Source organism: Bactrocera neohumeralis, chromosome 2 (assembly GCF_024586455.1).
Source record: "Bactrocera neohumeralis isolate Rockhampton chromosome 2, APGP_CSIRO_Bneo_wtdbg2-racon-allhic-juicebox.fasta_v2, whole genome shotgun sequence".
Lineage (NCBI taxonomy): Eukaryota > Metazoa > Arthropoda > Insecta > Diptera > Tephritidae > Bactrocera > Bactrocera neohumeralis.
This window is the reverse complement of record NC_065919.1, coordinates 88,118,371-88,139,784: the sequence shown is the minus strand read 5'-3', so window position 1 is coordinate 88,139,784 and position 21,414 is coordinate 88,118,371. Positions and strand designations below refer to the sequence as shown.

The 21,414-nt window shown below is 33.7% G+C and overlaps 1 protein-coding gene across 2 annotated transcripts; it reads right to left on the bottom strand.

Annotated features, from left to right (window-relative positions):
- Window positions 1–258: 258 nt before the first annotated feature.
- LOC126762001 (glutathione-specific gamma-glutamylcyclotransferase 1) lies at window positions 259–15,149 on the bottom strand. 2 transcript variants are annotated; one of them, XM_050478473.1, is made up of 5 exons: window positions 14,472–15,149; window positions 4,657–5,626; window positions 2,791–2,826; window positions 1,206–1,284; window positions 259–1,144 (listed from the first exon to the last, which is right to left on the bottom strand). In XM_050478473.1, the coding sequence occupies exons 2-5, from the start codon at window positions 5,005–5,007 to the stop codon at window positions 708–710; spliced, it is 903 nt and encodes a 300-aa protein (XP_050334430.1). In that variant the 5' UTR covers window positions 5,008–5,626; window positions 14,472–15,149; the 3' UTR covers window positions 259–707. The 2 variants fall into 2 exon arrangements, with proteins under 2 accessions (XP_050334430.1, XP_050334421.1); XM_050478464.1 differs by having other exon boundaries at window positions 2,773–2,826; window positions 14,472–15,147.
- Between the last annotated feature and the right edge of the window lie 6,265 nt (window positions 15,150–21,414).

Here is a 21,414-nt window from a genome sequence, read left to right as displayed (position 1 = left end):
CATGCTGATATATTTGAGTGTGAAAGCATTTGTGGGAAATTTTGTTCATTATCGAAACAGTATATGGATGCAACCATGATAATCTGGTTAAAAATTTCAGTAGAGATTAATGATAAAAATCAGTGTTCGTTTAGGTTACGGAACCCCGACTATCGTGGGAACGGATTTTATATTTCAAAACCGTCTTATATTTTTCACGTCCATGAAAATCCGCGTTGTTAACATTTCCTGTTCTGTTTCTTAAGAAAGAGTCGGCAATCGAATTTTTTAGTTGTTTTATTTGGTACAAATTTGTTGTGCTAAAATCATATTTTTATTAATTTCTAAACACGATGTTATAAAATATATATCAACTATATTACAATGTGCGTGGAAGCCATATCTTACGTTAAATTGTTTCGATTCTTTCTCTTAACTCTTACGATTGCTAAGATTATAAAATTTAATGTTCTAAAGTAAAAAAAATTAACAAAATACATTATGAATACATCGAAAGCCAATTGTTAATAATAATAAATATGTATGTACTCTTTAGCACTGTTTATAATTTAACACGTGAATCCTCACTACTTGAATCGTTGCACTCAGCTAGAACTTATATATATTTTATACACATGAATTTTTGTATGTATGTATCAAAAAAGCAACAATTTATTACAGCCAGCCTTGTGTCCCGCTAGACGCTTATCAGTTCCATTGGTCACCAATCAAATATTCAAGCAACGCAACTTGCGCTCCGCAATGCGAGAAGTGAATTCGAATGTCGGTGGTCGTTTGATCTCCTCGTGCGAGTCCCGTCGTATGCGTTCCGGCGACACACCCATCACAGACCACAGAGGTATTTGGCGTTTGTGCAATTTTTCCAGCACCAGAAACTCCAGCTCGAACAGGTGTGGATCCACAACGTCGGGGATTTCCTCGCGGATAAAATCAGCCAATCGTAACAAATACTCGACGTTGTGCCCGCTCGGGCCGCGGCAATTCACAATCTGTTCAGCAATATTGTCAGCTGTATCTTCGCCCAGCCAATGGCAATTATCAGGCGTAGCCACATATACCAACACAGGAACTGCTTCACCACTAAACGGTGTATCAAAGGAAGCGACGCGAGGGAAGAACTTCGTTTCGAGCACAATGTAACCGCCTAAGAGAAGAATTGCATTAATTTAGTAGGGAAGTGAGAATAGTCGGGAGGTAAGACTTACCTAGCTTACATTCGCGTTGTTTGAGGTAATCCAACGCCGTACTGCCGGTAATTTTATAGGCACAACCCCAAGTGATGCCCTGCAATAAAAATAAAAGTGACACTTTTTGTAAAAGGTAGTTTGATTTTATTAATATGTATATATTATTTTATAATAATTATTTTAACTAGTCCTTAAACTTAATTAGCGAAATTTGTTAATGCTGCACAGTTCTATATATATTAGACGGCGCCTAGAAGTATGTGTCACGGTTTTGTTGTTTTTCATTCACAACAGAAAATCTTTCAATTCACAGATGCTTTTTTCGCAAATTGATGTGTGAAATACAGTTAGTGCTGCGTGACGTATAGGGATGGGTGGGTGTTCGAATCTTTCATGCATGTTTCTCGGGGTCACACACGAGTTCTTAGTAACTCTCATATATTACCCTGGGGAAAGTCCCCGGGTCTAGGATAGAAAGTATCAAGGCGTAAAACGGTGCAACGTAAAAAATTGCGCTTCGTCTCTATTCCGAGGAAATCCTCCAGACGCCATAGACAAAGAGAGCAATCGAGTCTTCGTGCGTCCGGTGTCCACGGAAACGTGCCAGAGAATTATTAGACATAAACAAGTTTGAGTGTGTTTTCCACACCTCTTACACGAAATGGGGCTTACGTTGGGAAATTTGGACGCGTGCCACAAAAAACATCTCTTTATTTTACGTTTCATGTTTTTCTTATGTTTATGCTTATGTACACATACATATTATGCCGGCGAACACGTGTCAGCGGCTGTGCAAAGTTCAAAATATAGTATGTGTGGGTGGGTGTTGGGAGATTTTCCCTGAACACATTTCGCTTGCATATATGATATACAGTGTTGAAGAAAAAAATAGAAACAAAATTATAAAGTATTTTGTCAGCTTTTGTTATTCTAATTACATTGCATTTTTTGTATTTTATATATTGTTTTTAATCGTATACAACTTTTCGCGAATTACTAAAGACTCTCATTGTAAAAAAATATTAGGGATAATAATTAGATTATAGCAATATTATGGAATAACACCGTACCATTAAAAATTCTCATGAAGAAGACATGAAATATTGAATAAATTTATGGTTTTGGTTACTTTAGCTTAGGTGGCTGATCACAAAAAAGGTGCCGAGGGATCACACTTAAGACTGCAAAATACAGAAGTTTTTCTTCTGGTTCACAAAGAACTGTATTTTGCAGTCTTTGTGATTGATACAACGTGCTTTTGTACTTTATTTCTATTTTTATTAGTTCACTTCGATGTTTGAAGGTGTGTTATCCGAGGATTTTTATTTGGTGAGGCAATATAATGACATGTTTTTGCAAATTATATTTTTTGTGACATTCTTTACAGCCAGCATTTTCATACAGTGTTGCATTACTCTCAAATATTGGTGTTTTTAATGTCAATAAATTGCCACAATTTTCACACAAACAGTAAAAATTACGGATTTCTCATTGTTTGTGCTTTCACTATACATACATATATTGTTAAAATTATTTAAATACATACATACATACATACATATGTGTAAATATTTGCTATACTCACATTATTCTCGCCACTCACCTCTTTGTCTTCAATGAGTGTCGCCACGCGGCCGGGCTGTAATGAATTGTAAAAGAATAAAATTAAAATAAATATTTTTTGCAAATTTATCACAATTTATTGTGCGATTAAAAATGCTTATATACGTATGTATTATATTGTACGGATATAAGCGCAGGTATTTGTGCTCGTGTAGGCATTAAAATGCAGTCATAACCAGGCATTTAGTGCGATTTAAACAAAGAGCTGCCTGTCATTTTTACTTTTGCTTGCACTTTTATTTATATTTTTTCTTAGTTTTCGATTTACGAGCGCTTCTATAACCTTAAGCAGGCGTTTTCCTCTAAACCCCGGCCGGCACGGCCTTGAAGCGAATGACTATCGTCTGGCAGGGAGTAACCGAACTATATTTGTGCAGAACAACAAAGACCGAAAAAATCAAAACACCTCAACCTCACAAAGGATTGATTATTCGAAATAAATATTGTTTTGTTTTCGAGTCCATAAGGAAAGTAATCGCAACTGCCTTTTGTTTTGTTAATTTATCGAAAGAGATAAGAGAAGTCGGTAATTGTTTATTTATTTACTTATGCATGTATGCATATGTTTTTGCAAAAAAGTCGTGCTAAACAAACTCGCTCTATCTGACAGCAAATCGTGTTTAAAAATAAAAATATCTGCATATATAAGAATATGTGTCTATATACGGACCTAAATGTAAATAATGTACATGTGTGTTTGTAGATATGCATATATTTCAGGAGTGCTTTGCTGTCTGATAGATAAGTTGACTTCACGTAAATATTAGCATTGACATTATAATACAATTATAAATGCCGCTTATTTTTATTGCATATTCATTAATTTTTTGCAGTGAGCGTTTCTATTAACCAGTTTTATTAACTGCATTGTGCTAAATGTCTATGTGTCTTCTTTTGAAAATGCATTCACCGGCAAAAAGGTATTCCTTTATTATTTATTTATTTTACTGACTTTTAAGATTAAGGCAATGTAATAGCCCTTTTTGACGATAAATTCATAATACAAGTTTTCTTAAAGAAAAATTGAGAAACAAATAGATAACGTTATTTCAGTCAGTTTGTTGGATGAATCGATTATTTCACAAAAAAAGATATTATTATTATATGTTCGAGGACCTTCGAATGCACCTTCTAATTACCTGAATGTTTTGTTCTTGTAATAAATCTCTTACGTACTTTATTTTCATAATACTAAAAGACAGCAATTCATTTTATAAATAGCATTCATTTCACGAAATATTTGTGTTGCTATCTCGTAGGCACACTTTTAATGGCGAGTGTATGTGCTTTGATTAGCACAAAATCGAATTGCACGGCGCTAATTGAGTGTAACAGCTGTGGCTAAGTGCCACTTTAACGAAGGTATATAATATTACTAATTAAATGATTTACTAATTAAATTTACTTGGAATTATATACAGATATCTTTATAATGAGCAGATAATGGAAAATTTGTAAATGATTTTCACGTTATCAGTGCTCTTTGCTCGCCAAACTGTTATCTGCTGTTTGTGAGAGGAAGGTGTGGCGAATCGAACAAACAACTCGCATTTTGTATACTGATACAGCCAAAAAGTTACATAATAACAGGCGATACTACTTTGTTAAGGCCTTAATGTTTTTCCATATACGGAAATCGACTGGCTAACTTTTGTTGCGAAAAAGAAAATGGGAATCGTTCAGAGTTAAGAGCACATTTCTTGTATTCTTTCTTTAAGGCGCTAACTCTTTTAGGGTAGTTATTGAAAAATAATTAAGCTGCCAAGTAAACTTTCGAAAATTCTTGATTTATGCTTTAAGGTTTTCTTATGTAACACAAAAATAAAAATAATGCCCCAATACTCACCATCTCATCAGTGCCTCGGTGCGTGGTATTACCCTGCCAGAAACGCCGCACGAAACCTTTAATGTAGCCCGTTATGCATTTGGAATACTCGAAGCCGGGATACCAGCAGAGCGAACCGTAGCCAAAGACCCAACATGACGGTTCATAATTGGCATTCTCGGCTAAGTTGTTGTGCTCTGCTAGTGCTCCCGCGGCATCCAGCATCTCCTCATCAGCGTTTGCTGCGAAATTTCCATTCAAGAAAAGATTTTCAAAATATTCCGGGGCGCCACGTGCTGCTGGATTTTCATTTAGATTGTCATTGTTGCTTGGGTCGTTGTTGTTGTGTGGAACTCTATGATTGTGTGCCATCTTTGGTGTGGTAGAATTTGATAGTGACGACTAGATTTTACCGTTAACCGCAAATGTTAACTGTCGGGATTGCCGGAAGCTTGTGGAGCGCTAGCTGAGTTTAGATTACCTTACTGGTGTTAACTGCACTCGCAGTTTTTTAAGCTAACACTAGCTGAACACCTTTCTATTCCGGGGTATGTACGTAGTTCGCGTGTTTTCGAGAGATTTTGGCGTTGATTTGTGTGATCTTTGATGTTTTCGCTCCAAGCTTCGCTTAGGCCGCGTACGCTTTGACTTTGTTGTTGTAGTAGTGCTTGTTGTTGCTGTGATGTGTGTTGCACGCAATACATCGATGTTTCTTGCTGGACTGTATAGCTTTGGAAGTGCGTGCTCTCTTGCGGCTTTCTATGATGAGCTGTGCGAGAATGCAGTTAGTTGTTAGCTCGTCATTCGCTTGGAGTTACAGGTGAGATTTCTTAAATATTTAACATTTTTTTTTTGTTTTTGGGACGATTCTCACTTTTTGCGTGTTTATATGTAATTTTTTTTTTGTTGTTTTGATTTAGCTTATCCGAAATGTGTTAGGGTGTTGCCACCGTTTACATCGTCTATGAATTTGGCGTCTTTATGAGTTTTGCTGGAATTTAAAGAAAATAAAAAGAAATGTTAGAACAGCTAAAGAATATTTGAATTTTGTTTCTAATTTCTCGTTTTGACAATTATTGCCTTCATTCAGCACATATGTATGTATTTATGTATTTAAAAGTGTTGGAAAGTGAGTTTTGCTAAATAATAATATATAAGTTATAAGAAGCAAAACGACTTCGTAAAATTTTATAGCCGATTTATCTAATCCGATTTATTTTTCATTATTCAAGAGTGATGGAAATAGATAAGACGGTTTTTGAACCATTTATTTTCTTCGGAAAATGTCTTAACGAAGCCAAAATATCGTAAACATCTTTCTTCGAGTCTTATGCATTCATTTCTAACTTCGAGTAAATATTGGCGGTGCGGTTTTTCGAAAAAAATCAACAATTCAAATTGGCACTTTCATTTGTGTTTGTTATTCTATATTCGCAAGCTACTTATGAAGCAGAAATAAACAACAAATAGACCGCTTTTTCGTATGATTTTTAGAAGCCATGGAATTTGGAGGCTTTTAACGAATAGGACATTTATACACACATGTAAGTATGTACATATGTATGTATCCTAAATGTGTACAGTAGCCACAAACTGGAATTACCAAAAATTTCCAAGTTTTTAAACAATGCAAATATTATTATTCCCAAAAAGCTGTCCAAAGATAGCAAGGCATACATATATATATGTATGTATGTACATAAGTATGCAAATTAACTAAAAGTCACTCTAAATATTTACCATTTGGTAGGTATGGCTGTTTTTATATCTTATACTATTTATGTGTGCTTATTTCGCTTTTGAACACATAAACTCGTGCGCGACATTTGAATTTGAAAAAAAAAACGAAAGCAAGCGATTTTATTTTTTTTTTTGCATTTTCGCTTTTTGGCTTGTATTTGCTTGCGCAAAATCGTAAAATCCTTATGTCTGCATACATACATACATACATACATATGTGTTTGTTCATTACTTTTAACTTGAAATTCACATAAATGCGCAAAGAACTGGCACACTTTCAAACATATAAGATAAGATAAAAGTTTTGAAAGACATTCATAATTTGTTATCAGTAAACAAATTACTTTCAGAGCTAGTCCAAACAACAGAATGTAAATAACGCTAAAAATGTGAAAAAAAGACGTTAGGGTTAAAAAAACTTTTTTTTATATATATTTTCGGTGCTTTTAGTGCCTAACATCATAAATCACTCATACCAGTTACTAAAATTTTGTTTCGTTTTAAATGTCGTACTCGAGTGTTTTGTGTTTTTCGCAGTCATTTCGTATAGGGTCTGCTCTTTTTTCAAACACAACTGTTCGCATGAGCATAAACAGTGGAAATATTTGTCTGAGGACGTTTGCTAAAAAGAAGAAAACGTATGGCCTAATTTAATAAAATATGGAAGTAAATCACGCAAAGATAGCTACATTTACGTGTGTGTATGTGTGTGTGTATATACATATATAACACTGAAGCACGCTTTATATGCGCAAAAGGCTGTGAAAATTGTATCACGCACAAATGCGAATATGACTTCTGAAAGAAAGGAATCTACTCATACACACACTCATGCATGCACATAATTATGAATGTATTCGTGAAAGTATATGAGGTACTGGCGGTATCAGTGCTCAAACTGTAAACGTATTCTAGTATTTGCAGTTGGGTGAAGCAGCTATTTTTGAACTCGAAATATGTAGCAAAATTTACTCATTTGATTGAAGGTACTGTAAATTTAATTTGCATTTGTATATCGCAAAATACGGTTATACAACTAAAGACGATAGAAGTAAAACTTCTCTAAGTGATAAAGATTATTGAATTATTTATTCAAAAAATATTTTTTTTTTTGTTTTAAGAAAACAAATTCTGAAATTTTTGGAAAATAATATTTAAACTCGACCATAGCGACGCCATTTCTGGTGACCCTTCGGAAAAAAGATGAGCCCGCGTTTTCATTATAACTCCTTACAGGATTATTTAAAGTGAAAAAATACGTGTTTTAGTTAAAATCTTAACTTAGAACTTAGACGAAGGAAAAAAACTGAAAATTGGATTTTTGGCAGGCATTTGTACAAAAAAATGTAAAATTCGCGGCATTTTTTTTCAAATAGTCGTAATTGAGCAAATCCTTCGTCTAAGTCTTTAAGAATTGTATCTCAAAAAATTTCATGAAGATCGGTTAATTAGTGTTCGAGGAATCTTGCCAACCGATTTCAAAAACAAAGTTTCAAGAAACACGCGTTTAAAGATGGCGCACTTTGCTTAGCTAGCAAGTCCTCAAGGCCATATCTCCGAAACTATTACTCGGATAAACTTGAAAATGTAGGATAGAATTTTCTAGAAGTGTTTTTTTGAAACCCTTAAACCCATGTAACCCCTTCAACGCCTCACAATTTGAATTTAGAGCAATTAACCCCTCATTATGTTGGCCCTCTATAACTTTGACCGTGTTGGAACTACTGTCGCTATTTGAAAAATTGCACTTCAAAAATTTAAATCAGAATAACAAATAATGTTCCAACACTGATGTATTTACATACATACACACCTATGTATATATGTATGTGTGTATATGACTTTAAAAGTGTTTATATTATTAACTACTTCTCTACCTTGTTTTTAATTTCGCTTTCTTTGAGCAAGCGACAACGACCTCGCTTTGCCTTGATACTGAACCTTTATGTAAGAACAGATAAAATATTCGCAAATGTTAAAATAATTGTGCTACTAAAAATATAGAAATGTGGCGACATTACCGATATCATGAATGGCACAAGTCGTCAAATGTAAACAACGCTCGGTTATTATATAACCTAATGAAAACCTGCTGCTATAAATATTGTTAATATTATTAATATATGCAAAAATGTAAGTTTGGATGAACTTGTGCAATTTATTTTGCGACATTATTATAGACTTCAAGTGAGCTAAATCGTTTTTGCGCACATGAAACATTTGCATAACACACTTCATTAGCTAATAGCGCATTCTGAACGTGGTTTGCACAAATGCCTCGCTTCTGCAAACGTCAGCGGCAGCGCTACGCAAATTGAAATATTCGCCAGTTACTTGAGCGGCGTAGCACAGAGCAATTCACCACTTTCCTGCCGCAAATTAGCTTAATTCGTTAAGCGTTTTCGTTTTAGTTGACACGCAAACGAGCATAATCGCCCGCTTCATTTTTCATTTTTCACACATCGGTAAGCTTCAAATTATTCTATCAGTCAATTACCCTGAAATATAATATGTACTTATGTACATATGTATGTCTGTATGTCAGTACAAATCTGCTATCTGTTGATATCAGCTTAACAGCGAGTTTCAAATCTCCTCATAAATGCATTCAACTATGGGCTCACTATAGGCACCTCGCTAAGCTTTTAAATTTATGTCGCTTTACAGTGTTTTCGCACTTTCTTGATTATCACATTACGTGATGTTGTCGAAGTACATACGTATGTACATACATACGTATATACACACAGAGATGTTTATTTGTGCACTTCAGCAGCCAGCAGCCATAAAGTTAAACAATGTTTAATTTTTATTTGCTAATAATATTATTATTCACACACCCATAGAATATTTAGGTGTAGGTTTTTGTGTAGAAAGTGTGTGTATGGTCTGTATTTGCATCATCATCACGCTCTAACCACATGTGACCGATCGGAACCATGTACCTATGTATATGCATAAACAAATATATGTATGTACATATTCTTAAGCTCTGAGAAAGGGTGGTCTGTTTCCCAAACGCCGCTTTTTGCGGTCTCATCGAAGCTGACGGAATTTAATCCGAAAATTTCATTAAACAGTTTTATTGTCGTTTCCTAAATAATATCATCAGTTTCTGAAGAAGTTTTGAATAAACAATCTTCACTCGAAAACCTTAGTTAATCAGCTGTTTGAAATTGAAAAAGTTGTAATTACCGAAGCAGATCGGTTATACCATTCATAACTCAACAACCACTCTATCGACATGAATATATCCAATTTGTTGAGTTGCTTTCCAAGCTAAATTTTAGAATATTAAGATTGGTAACTTCTAGAATTTTGTATTTATTAATATTGTATATAGAGAAGATATTTGAATCGATATGTAAAACAAAAAAAATCAAAATAAAAATTTGTAAAAAATGAAAAACGTTCACTGTTAGGCAATCAAGTTCTTGCTGGGTCGTCGAGTTTTTCAAAGTTATTGTTTATTATATTAATTATTCAGTTCAAGGTTCACAGAACTTCAAAAATTTAGTTTATTACCAGAAAAGAAAGAAAACCTTTTGTAAGGAAGAATATAAAAATGAAGTTAATAACAGCCCTAATGTGTGCTTGTGCGAGAGTAGGCGAAAAATGTGGGTGCCATGCGCACGAATAGGAAATATTTAAAACCGAACGCTGAAACATAAGATGTCTGCATAGAAATGAACTCCAAGATATCACGATTTCGCACTAAAAGTTCGTTTATGTGCGTGCCGAACTTAAAAGAGTCGAATAATAAATAAATAAAAAACGGACTCAGTTAAGTATGGACGTCAGTGGCTAATGCTAATTTCTTACATACATACATACGTACAAAAGAAATTTTGTTAAAACATGTATTTAATTTGACCTCAGTCACTAACTTTGCACACACAAACATACATACACCTGTGTAGTATGTATATTTGTCAGTTAATGAATGAAGGCCGGTTAAAACTTATCAACTTAACAGAAGTAGACGTTGTGTGTGTTTGTATGTGTGTACAATGGGCAAGTAAGAGGAATATCAACTAGAAAAAGTGCAATGAAATTAAAAATAAAGCTTTTACTTATGGGTAAACAGAGAAGTGATAAAAATATACTAAACATACATATGCACATATGTATATTTACACACAAGTTGCAAAGTATGCCGCCGAATTATTCGCACAAACAATTTTGTTTTCATTTCGTTTCGGTTTGCATGTGTTCGGAAGCTCGCAATCAAGGGGAATAGTAAACAGAAATGCACAAGTTTACAATCGTACATACGTACTTATATATGTATATAAATACTTTGCTATACGTAGACAGGGCATACAGATGTTTATACAAGTATAGATGATTATGCATATGTAAGGAGGTTTGGCGTGAAATTCGCGATAAGAAAGAGGGAGCTTGGCGGCGTTAGAATATTTTGTTTACTTTCTGTTTTTCAAATCAATTTTTTATTGTCTAATAAAATGTGAACAAGGCATCGATCTTAATCATATAATCAAAATTTAAATTTATGCACACAACTTGTTCTATAAATTAATTTAACTTTTAGCGGTGCAGCTCAAGCTAAAATACTGTAGCACAAGCAGGCAATCTTCGAGTTCTGCCATAAGAGAAATTAAATGTGCTGATATGAAAGCAGCAGTTTGAAGCACTTTAAGATTGTAAATCTCTTCATTATATTATTAGAAAGTGGGTGTGATAGACTCTTATGATTGAGAGAAGAATGCAATGCCATAAAGAAAACGAACTGTCAAACTTTATAGTAATTTTTAACAAAGTCTTTCCTGTTTTTGCCAAACAAATTTCAAGAAAGTAAAGAGCCTAAGTTGGCACATATACATATGTATGTATGTACATATATTTATTTATCAATATTTTATTTCAAATATTTCACTTCGCTTTCGTGAGCACACGTGCAAAAGCTTAAAGAGCGCAATGCCACGAGAAAACTTTCATTAGATAATGCCTTCGTAAATATTACGAGTATCTTTCCTTCACGGTGTGAATGCCAAACAGAATACAAAGTGATTGACAAATATTTGTACAGTGTTTTGTAAACTAAAACTATAAGCATTAAGGAAATTGGCTATCGATATTATCAATTAAAGTTTTTCATGACAATGCAAACTAATTTTATTAAAACACATTTTCTTTACAAAGGATAAGGCAAATAGCGTTTTCTTTTGGTAGAGCATTTTTTATGTTGGCGCGTCTTCTTATATAGCTTTCAAAAGAGAGGTGTAAACATGTTTTCAGGGAAGAATAGAATTCAACTTATTTGGCAAGCAAAATCGTTTTTTGAACTCAGCATGTTCCAGTGAAGTTAACTTTAATATCGATTTAGAACATAATATTTTCCAAAACGCTTTAAAAATCATGAGAAGCCAAAAATGTTGTGGAAATTTTATTCTCCATGCAGTAACTTAAGGAAAAATGGCTTTCCTTGTGACAAAACCTAATCTGATGATCGACTTTAATAATGCCAAACATTTTACAGTCCAGATCAGAAAGGATTTACTAAGACATGTTTGGCAGTTAGAAAAGGAGAAGAAAATAACAAATTGTGAACTAACTTGACATTTTTAGTATTAGAACTGGTTCACTTGATCGTAAAAAAATTGCAAATAAAAGCTATTTCATGTTTTCAAACGCATGTTGCACACGAACAAAAGGAAAGATGAAGCAAACTCATTAATATTCAAATCAGATTCTGTCAAGCCTCTTTCGATCTACAAAGCATTATGGCCCCGCCAATGAGTCTGATGAAATTATTACTTCTCTAGCTAATAAATAAGCTTGGCTTGAATAAACAATTCCATCTAGCATACTAACAGATAGTTGTATGGCAGTATGTGTGTATTTTACATTAAACAAATGTAAAGGCTAGCAGTATGGTGAAATATGCCGAAAAATACATAAGTATATATGTATATCCATATGATGAAAAAATTTCATGTCTATGTTAGAACAAGTGTTTTTAATGGTGTGTTTTCATTGATGAAGTCGGCTTATAGTACTAATTTAGATGTGAATATGTGTGTTTCGAAGTGGGGCGTTGCAAGACCGGCGGATATTTGAGGCTATGAAAATAGTGGTCAGGTTCATTCAGTTCAAATGATTGGATGATGCAACAGGCGAGTGAAACAAAAAACAAATTCAATCAATGTAAGCATTAAGCTTTCGTAGTACCGAAGTATTTGAAGTTTGGCGGTATTTCACATATTATATGACATCTTAATCTTAAAATATGTTTTTTAACTCGGCGCAAAAATTAAAAAAAAAATTGGTATACATCTTAAACACCAAATAATAACTATGAATTTGAGCATTTCATTCTATCAAATATCTCTACTTTGGCGTACATAAGTATAATATGTACGTATGTATGTATACTGATCATATAAAATTCGGAACCAGTTACATATACATATATGTATGTATGTATGTGCTCAAAAGATTTTCAAGTTCAACAAACCAAGTCCAGTAACAGGTGTAAGTAAGTAAGTATATATTTTTGTTTACATGAAATAAATGTGTCGTCACGCTTGGCAATGCATGTGAAGTAACTGGTTTTCGCAGCTTATCTGCCAATAAAAACGTCATTATCAGTTTTCTAAATTCAAAAATAATGTAACCTTGAACATCTTAGAAAACGCTATCGGCTAGACTTTAGTTTTCCACAACAGTGCTGCTGCCTATCTACAGGGAATCGCTAAATTAATGAACTATTTACATACATACATGTACTATATGTAAGTATAGTAAGTATAAACAAATTGTGACCTAAATAGCAATGAGCGAACCGCAAATATTTTACTTGGCATTTTATATTTTGATAAATTAGGGGAAATACGAAGGAAATGACCTAAGTGGAAGTAAATTGAGTAATAGAGGCAAAAATGCATAAATGTACAAAAGCAAGAAATTTATACTTCAAGACCGAGCTAAGAGCTAATTGTAATTGTAATTGGAAAATTAATTCAAAAGTAAAGACAAACAAGAAACAAAGCTAACTTCGGCTGCACCGAAGCTATAATACCCTTCACAAGTTCATTTTTCATAGCATAAAAGTGTATAAAAATATATTCAACTTAATTTTGATCGGCCAGTTTGAGTGGCAGCTATGTATATTCTATAATGTCCGATTTCGATGGAGCCGAAAAATAAGCAACTTCTGGAGGAGAAAATGATCTGTAAAAATTTTCATCATCGATCTCTCAAAAACTGAGGGACGGAGGGGGTTCGCGTATATACAGGCAGACGGGCATGGCTAAATTGGCACAGCTCGTCGGGTTTGTCAATTATATGTATATTCTCTATAGCGTCCCCGACGTTTATTTCAGGGTGTTAGATACTTTGAGAAAAACTTGATACACCCTGTTCAGGTAATAACAATCTCCCAAGCGCACACAAATCCACCACACTTGCAACTATTACGTACTCGTATTTAAAAGCGCTCATTAAAAATAATGATAATTGTGCCGTCGCCTACTGACTTCAATAAGTAGATTACTTGAGATTATGTAGGTTAATGTGTCGTTCACGTGCATTGTAATGATTTGCTTCCCGTCGACTACTTTACTTGGCAGCATGCGGTACTTACATATGTATGTGCATATGTGCGGAGCAGTATGCAAAGCAGTACGTAAAATGCAACTAGACACTTGTGGGAAACTATAAACAAAGGCGTTTAATTTGAAGAGAGCAGGCACTTCTGTTACCATTGCACTTGTTGATGACTTTCAAACAAGTCAACAATGTATGTTGTCATTGATGACAGTGGCAGTGAGCTAGTGTCAAAACTGACAACTAAACAGCGGTCGTGTGTATATACGAGCTGTTGTGAGCATGTGCAAAAATAAACAACAATGCGTTGTATTTACACTATAGCAGGTACAGATGTGCTGACGACATTGAAAACAAGAAGTGGCCGAAAAGCGAAATTTTCTGGTGACACATGTTTCCCCAGTAGCGAAGAATCATTGAACTTTCGGAACTAAAAGATTTTACACATAATTACGCAGAAACAAGAAGATTTTTGCACATGGTTTTATTTCAATAAAAATTATTCTTTTCTTTTACTCTTCACTTACCCGCAGAGTCTTCCATAGGAGAAACTTTTTTTTTACTGCTGCATGTTAATTTTGATGCGACGAAATGATGAAATGACGTATTTCCTCAACTGTTTGCAGATTTAGTTTTTTAGTTTTCACACATACATAGTTGGGTTTGTATTATTGTTTCGTTCATTGTTTCACTTGTGCATAATTTTCTTCAGCTGCTTGTTATTTGTTACACGTGTCTTTTTTAGTTTTGCTTTTAATTTTATTCATAATACAGCGGTGTTTTTACACACATTGTCATGGATTTCTTAATTTTCACCGCCAGACGCTAAATCTGCCAGATAACACTTTGTGTGTGTCTTTCGCTTTTCACTTGCTCTTCCTGATCTCAATGTTATATGTACATATGTATGTATTTGTAAAATTTGTTTATAAATATGTATTTGCGCGCACAATTTTCGTTCTAGAGCAGTTAATTTTAGGCGCCTCTCGGCCTCGTATGTGTTCACTGTGATGGCCAAGCGGTGACTGAAACTTGGCGTCGTCGCCTTTCGCATTATATCAAGCGTCAACCCGACTTCACTCATGCCCATACGAACACAAACTATATATTAATGTGTTTTTATGTAGCGTATTTTGCTCCATCTCTAGTTTATTAAAAACATTTTTATTTAACTTTATTTCGATATTAAATAAATTGTGTTTTCTTTCCGCTAAACCTTCTCTTCACTCAGCCGCAATGGTTTATTTATAATTTCTTCAGCAATTTTCGCATATTCTTGTGGTTGTTTATGTATTTTTACTGTGACAGCGTTATGGCGAGCATTGTATCCGGTGAAAGAGAGCGTTTTCAGTTATAAGAGCGACGACTACAGCGGCTTGCCTTTGTGTTACAATAGTAGCAAATACTACTAAATACATGTAACCTTTAAAATTGAGACTTTCCGACTAAGGTTTAAATTAAAATTTTATAGAAATGTATAAAACGCCTAGTAGTTTATTGTAGGAGAAATAGTTTGTTCAAAATGTACTATTGTGGGATATTTCAATAATTTAAAGCAGGGTGTGAAATTTTTAATTAAAATTTTTTAAATTAAAAATAATATTGGGTAGTCGAAAAAGTCTTTTCGTATTTCTAATGAAACGTCAACTTATTTTATTTATATTTATACTAATAAATAAATAAAAAAAAAAGCTATTTTTTTGGTCGACCTATTTTTTGCCATTTTTCCGCTAGTGACATTATTTTATCAGGGTAAATCGAAATTTCGAAATTTCAACATTTCAAAATATAGGGAATTTCTTCATTATTCTCACTAATTTTTGAACAGCTGTAACTTTTTTTCGAATTCCCCGAATTTATTTTTTTTTTTTGGTTAAAGAAAGCTTAATTATTAGAAATTTGATAATTATTTTTAGTAAAGATTTTTGGGATTAATAGGTAAAAAAAACATAATTAATATGTAAATTAAATTTTTTGGAACTTTGATTTGGAAATATTTATTAAAAAAAGATATAAATAAATGGAAACAAAAAAATGTCGAATCTTTTTATTTATAGTAAATTTGTATTATCATTAATTATTATTAAAATGGTCTCTCTCCTTTTTATATAAGAATACTGAGAACAGTATAATAAACAAAGAACAAATATATCTACTTTAACTAAAATGCTTTAACTAATTTATTTTTTACTTTTATAAATATTTTCGAAATAGTATCTATAGAGGCTGAACCGTTCTATAAAAATACCCTTTTCTGCCGCCTTTTTCACTACATGAGTAATAGCAAGCTTTACAAGCTGCAATGCTCATGCTCAAACATTTACTAACACGTGCAGCATAAAATCTGCTCTTTTACGCTCTTCTCACACCTCACGAAGATGTCAAACAACAACATAAAGTAAGTTGGTCACTAAAATCTGATGCAATGCTTGCCTCAGCTTTCAACATAAACATGAAGTTTGTGGGAAATGTAATTTGCAGATACTCCTTTTACGCCATTTTCTCTTGCTTCCTCTCGAATGACAGAGAAAGATTAAGAGAGCAGTGCTACTGGTCGATTGCAAAAATTAATGCGCCAACAATTTCTACACAATTTATGTTGTTGTTATTTATGTGTTATCTTTCACTTGCTTAATACCTTTGCTAATATTTCGAAATACTTCAGAGGCAACGAACTTTAAATATCGAACAAACGCGAAGAAAGGTTGGAAGTGTGTAGCATACTTTTAGGCCGTGCGTAATTTCCGAAATTCACACCCATACATATGGACGAGTGCATGCTTGTAATCTATATACATACATATGTTGGCATGCGGAAGAGCTCATGACTATATAACGGGACCCAACAAATTTGTTAAATAATCCGTTAGAAATTCCGAAATTAAAATTTCGTAAGATTTTTAAGAAAGTTGCGGTAGTATTTATTAAAAAAGATGTTACAATTAAAAATTTTTTTTTTTGGTTTTTGCTTTTGTGGTAGAAATCCGTGTTTAAGAGCATCAGGCTAGGCATTCAAACGTTTACGGCATATCAACTGGTAATACAAAGATAGAATTCCAAAGCGTTCGAAAAACGAAATTTCAATTAAAAATACGAGTATGCACATATGTACATACATGGGCGTGCATACATACCATTTAAATCATCTATGAATAATTGAAATATCGACTCTTTCCATAGCGTGTCAATGCATCCGTTTTGTAAGCGCCTGGTCCTGGTCCAGCTTTCTTGATATCATCGGGACCACGTAAGCCGAAACTGTATCCAGGCGAACGTCGACCAGTTGGTTCGTTGTTACTGTAACCAAAGCTTGAGGGCAGCATATAAGCACCTGGACCGGGGCCTATGAGAAGCGAGAAAATCGAAAAATCAATAGAAAAGAAATTGACATTAATTCAAAAAGGTTTGTGCACTCTTTGCACATTGCAACCTACCCAACGGTCTCCTACTCATGTTGTTCCAACGATTGCTTTTAAGAAACACAAGTATGTATGTATGTGTAGGAAAAAAGAATTAATTTGGAAGAAGTTTGATAAGCTGTTAGCACACCGAAAATTAGAATGAAATTGTATTCTTAACATTGACATTTTAAGAAAAGAGAAATTGTTTTCAAGTCTGAAAGTGAGCGTGTATAATTTTTAAAAGGTAATTTTTTTTGAGAAATTAATATCCAGTTTTTGGGATACACAAATACTCTCTAAACTCTATATTTCTGCTCGCAATGTAAATAATTGAGATATACTATATAGAAATAGGACAATATGTGCCGTTTCGTACGAACATCGGGGCAACAAATAAGTTGTCCAAGTCTTAATTGGTACCATGACCCGGATTGGGCGGATAACGTTATAACATTTTTTCCATGTCCTATAAATATCTTACCAAGAAAATTTGTTAATATGATGATAAGTATATATCCCTGGGGTGTACAACTCAATTACTTTAGTCCGAAGATTGAGAAATAATTCGTCTGTGTAAACAACAACTCTTTCAGAAGCGGCGAGGTTTCATACAAGGAAGCTCCATTTCGTGCGACTTCTTCAATCTACTTTTGGATAAAAAATACCAGCTGCAGAGCTAAATAGAGAAGGTACAATTTTCTATAAGAGTGTACAGCTGCTGGCGTACGCTGATGATATTAATATCATTGGCCTCAACAACCACGCCGTTAGGTCAGCTTTCTCCAGACTGGATAAGGAAGCGAAGCATATGCGTCTGGTTGTGAACGAAGATAAACAAACAGTCGTCCCACGTCACTATTGACAGTCATAGCTTCGTTAGATAATTTCATCTATCTTGCAACCAGCATTAATACCAAGAGCAACGTCTGCCTCGAAATCCTACGCAGAATAAAACCTGCCAACAGGTGCTACTTCGAATCGACTAGGCAATTTAGAAGTAAAGTAAAGAACAAAGACCAAATTCTACAAGTCACTCATCATCCCTGTCCTGCTATACGGTGCAGAGGAATGGACGATGAAAGGTTCTGCGGAAGATTTATGATCGATGGAACGATCATAACTAACCTCATACAACTAGTCGACATTGTCTCGAATCTCGAATTAAGAGACAGCGGCTACGCTGGCTAGGTCATGTCGTCTGAATGGATGAAAGCCTACAGCTTTGAGAGTATTCGACGAAGTCTTTTTTGGTTGTTGTGAAAGGGTGGGGGGTCAAATCACCCCCATTTACTAAAATGACAATTATTTTGAACTCAAATTCGTAATTAGGTCACCTTAAATACCCCACAGACCTTTTAGTACTTCAGTCGCAAATTTTTCCTTTGGATTTGTTGTTACTCTTTTGCAATATTTTAAAAGATAAACCCTAGCAATTTTTAAGCAGATCTGTTTCAAACAAACTACAACGAACAAACCAAAAAGACGATTCCATTTCCTCCAGCTTTCTACTTGTACCGGGTTCAAGCCAAAATCGTACATACAAATTTCTGTGTCGAAAATATTACAAGTTTCTTTCCTGTTTGCGTGATTTTAATTTTTTTAAGTGTATATCAAAACTACCAGTTAAGAATGCTTTCCAAAAACCTTGCATCTGTTTTTTTCTTAATAATTAAAAAAAAATTTTTCTGTGTAACAAGAAAAATTTTGGCTGATTCTGTTAGGAATAAGGTCAAGTATAGTAGAATTAGTAGTCTAAAATTTTAGATACGAATAGTTTTATTGTAATATGATTTTTTTTTTACTTTTATTAAATTACAAATTATTTTAACAAAAATTAAATTATTATCAATGATATAATATTAAAATTAATACTTTATTATGATTTTCTCCTGTATTTCGCGTCAGGAACGTCCCTCTGTAATCCCCAGCAATAATCAGCCAGCATAGTTGGACTCCATTTCCCTGGTATCGTTTTTCTATGGTAAACATGTCTTGGTGGAATCGTTCCCCGTGCTCATCACTAACGGCACCCAAGTTTGGTGGAAAAAAGTCTAAATGTGAATTTAAAAAATGTATTTTTAATGTATTGCAGCCTAATGCTTTATAATTCTCTAGAAGTTCCTCAACAATAGTTTTATTGTCATTTGATCGGTGATTTCCATGAAAATTTTCAGTAATTTTTATAAATGATTCCCAAGCTGGTTTTTCCAAATCATTGAGCTGGTTTTTAAATATATCATCTTTTATCCTCTTTAATCTTAGAGTCACTGATTTTAGGGAATTTTTCTTTTAGATATTGAAATCCAGCGCCATTTTTATCCATTGCTTTTACAAAGTTTTTCATCACACCAAGTTTTATATGGAGAGGTGGTAAAAATATATTTTCAGGTTGTACTAATGGAGAATGTTTCTTTTTTTTAATGGAGTAAGAGATCGCCTTTTGCACCAATGTAATGGTTCTTCCTATCCCTCGATTCACAAAGAAAACAACAAAATTTTGTATACCCAAGTTGCAATCCTAATAGAAGCGCAACAACTTTTAAATCTCCGCAAATTTTCCATTTATGTTCGTCATACTGAATCTTTTCTAAAAAAATTTCATTGTTTCATAGGATTCTTTCATGTTAGCACCATAACCTACCGGTACGGAGGGAAGATTATTACCATTATGTAACAAAACTGCCTTTAAGCTTGTTTTTAAAGAATCAATAAATAAACGCCACTCTTCAATTTTGTGTTGTGTTCCCAAAATATTCATAAAATCACAGACACTGTTACAAAATATGAAATCATTATCTTGTGAAAAAAGCTTTTTAGCTCTTCATCTCGATGCCGAAAAAAAGTTATTTTTGTGTTTGGTTGCAATAAATTCCATCCTTTTAATCGAGATCCTAAAAGTTCTCCTTGTTGTTTAGACAAGTGTAAATCACGAACTAAATCATGAAGATCTCCATGAGATAGTAGGTGTGGCGTTTCTTCCTGGAGACAGATAGATGAAGAAGCAATTTTAAAATCAGGATCAGTACTTATATTATCTGTTTCCTCTGATTGAGTTGAAAGATCAGAGCGCTGAGGTGGTATTGGTGTAGGTAGTTCTTCACTGTGAGGAATTTGTTTTTTAGCAGATGACACATCAGGAAACTTAATTTGTTTTTTAGTTTTAATTGTAATGCCTTTTGTATTAGTCAGACAAAAATAACAATTAGTTGAATGGTCTGTCGGCTCCATCCAAATCATCGGAATTCCGAAAGGCATAAATCGAGATCTTTTTTCCCAACCCGTAAGAAGTCCTACACACATAACACAACAGATGTGTGGAACCCACAATTTATCTTGCTGTCCAACAGGAAAACCGAAATAACTTTCATACAATCTTTTTATTAAATGTGTTAAATTTCTTCGTTGAGATGCAAAAGTTAACTCACCACAAATGTAACAGAACTTGTCAGGATCATTTTTACACTTTCTTGACACTTTTTAAGAATCACGCCACTCAGCAAACACAAAATACAGCCACTTTTCTAAAAACGGAAGCACTGAATTAGAAAATAATAAGGAAAAGACGATTAATATTAAACTTTACTGATAAGTGCGGAACACGGAAATTAGTCCTAATCAAATCAATATACGTATGATTTTGTAGAGAGGTTAGTTAGATGTTTCGAAAGTACTGCTTACTTTTTTTGTTACAAAATTTTGTTGATCAGTGTAATTAAAGTTTAACATAATTAGTAGGAGCTATATCTGAATATGTTATTTTACCTTTGAAATTGCCAACCAAAAAGAATTATTTATACTTCTATGGTCCTTTAGCTTTTATTAAAAATATTCAGTACTTTCTTTCCTTCTTCCAATTCCTCAGCGGGCGAAATTTTCAAAAACTTTGTCACAATCAAAACAAAACATTTATCACGACCATTTGGAATTTATGTGACAGAGATAACGAAATGCAAAAACAGCAACAACGCACACCAAACGAAAGCTATGATGCACCGAAAATCGTCGCAAAGTTGAAAAGATTTACAATTCGATTCGAAAAGATTTAAAGGCGATTTCCAAAGATATATTT

What these genes read in the sequence shown, in the direction of transcription:
- LOC126762001 (XM_050478464.1), bottom strand. Translation starts at nt 5,007, where the DNA reads ATGGCACACAATCATAGAGTTCCACACAACAACAACGACCCAAGCAAC. An exon ending in ACCGAGGCACTGATGAGATG is followed by an intron (nt 2,827 to 4,656) that starts GTGAGTATTGGG and finishes AATTCATTACAG; the next exon opens with CCCGGCCGCGTGGCGACACT. An exon ending in AGGTGAGTGGCGAGAATAAT is followed by an intron (nt 1,285 to 2,772) that starts GTGAGTATAGCA and finishes TTTTTATTGCAG; the next exon opens with GGCATCACTTGGGGTTGTGC.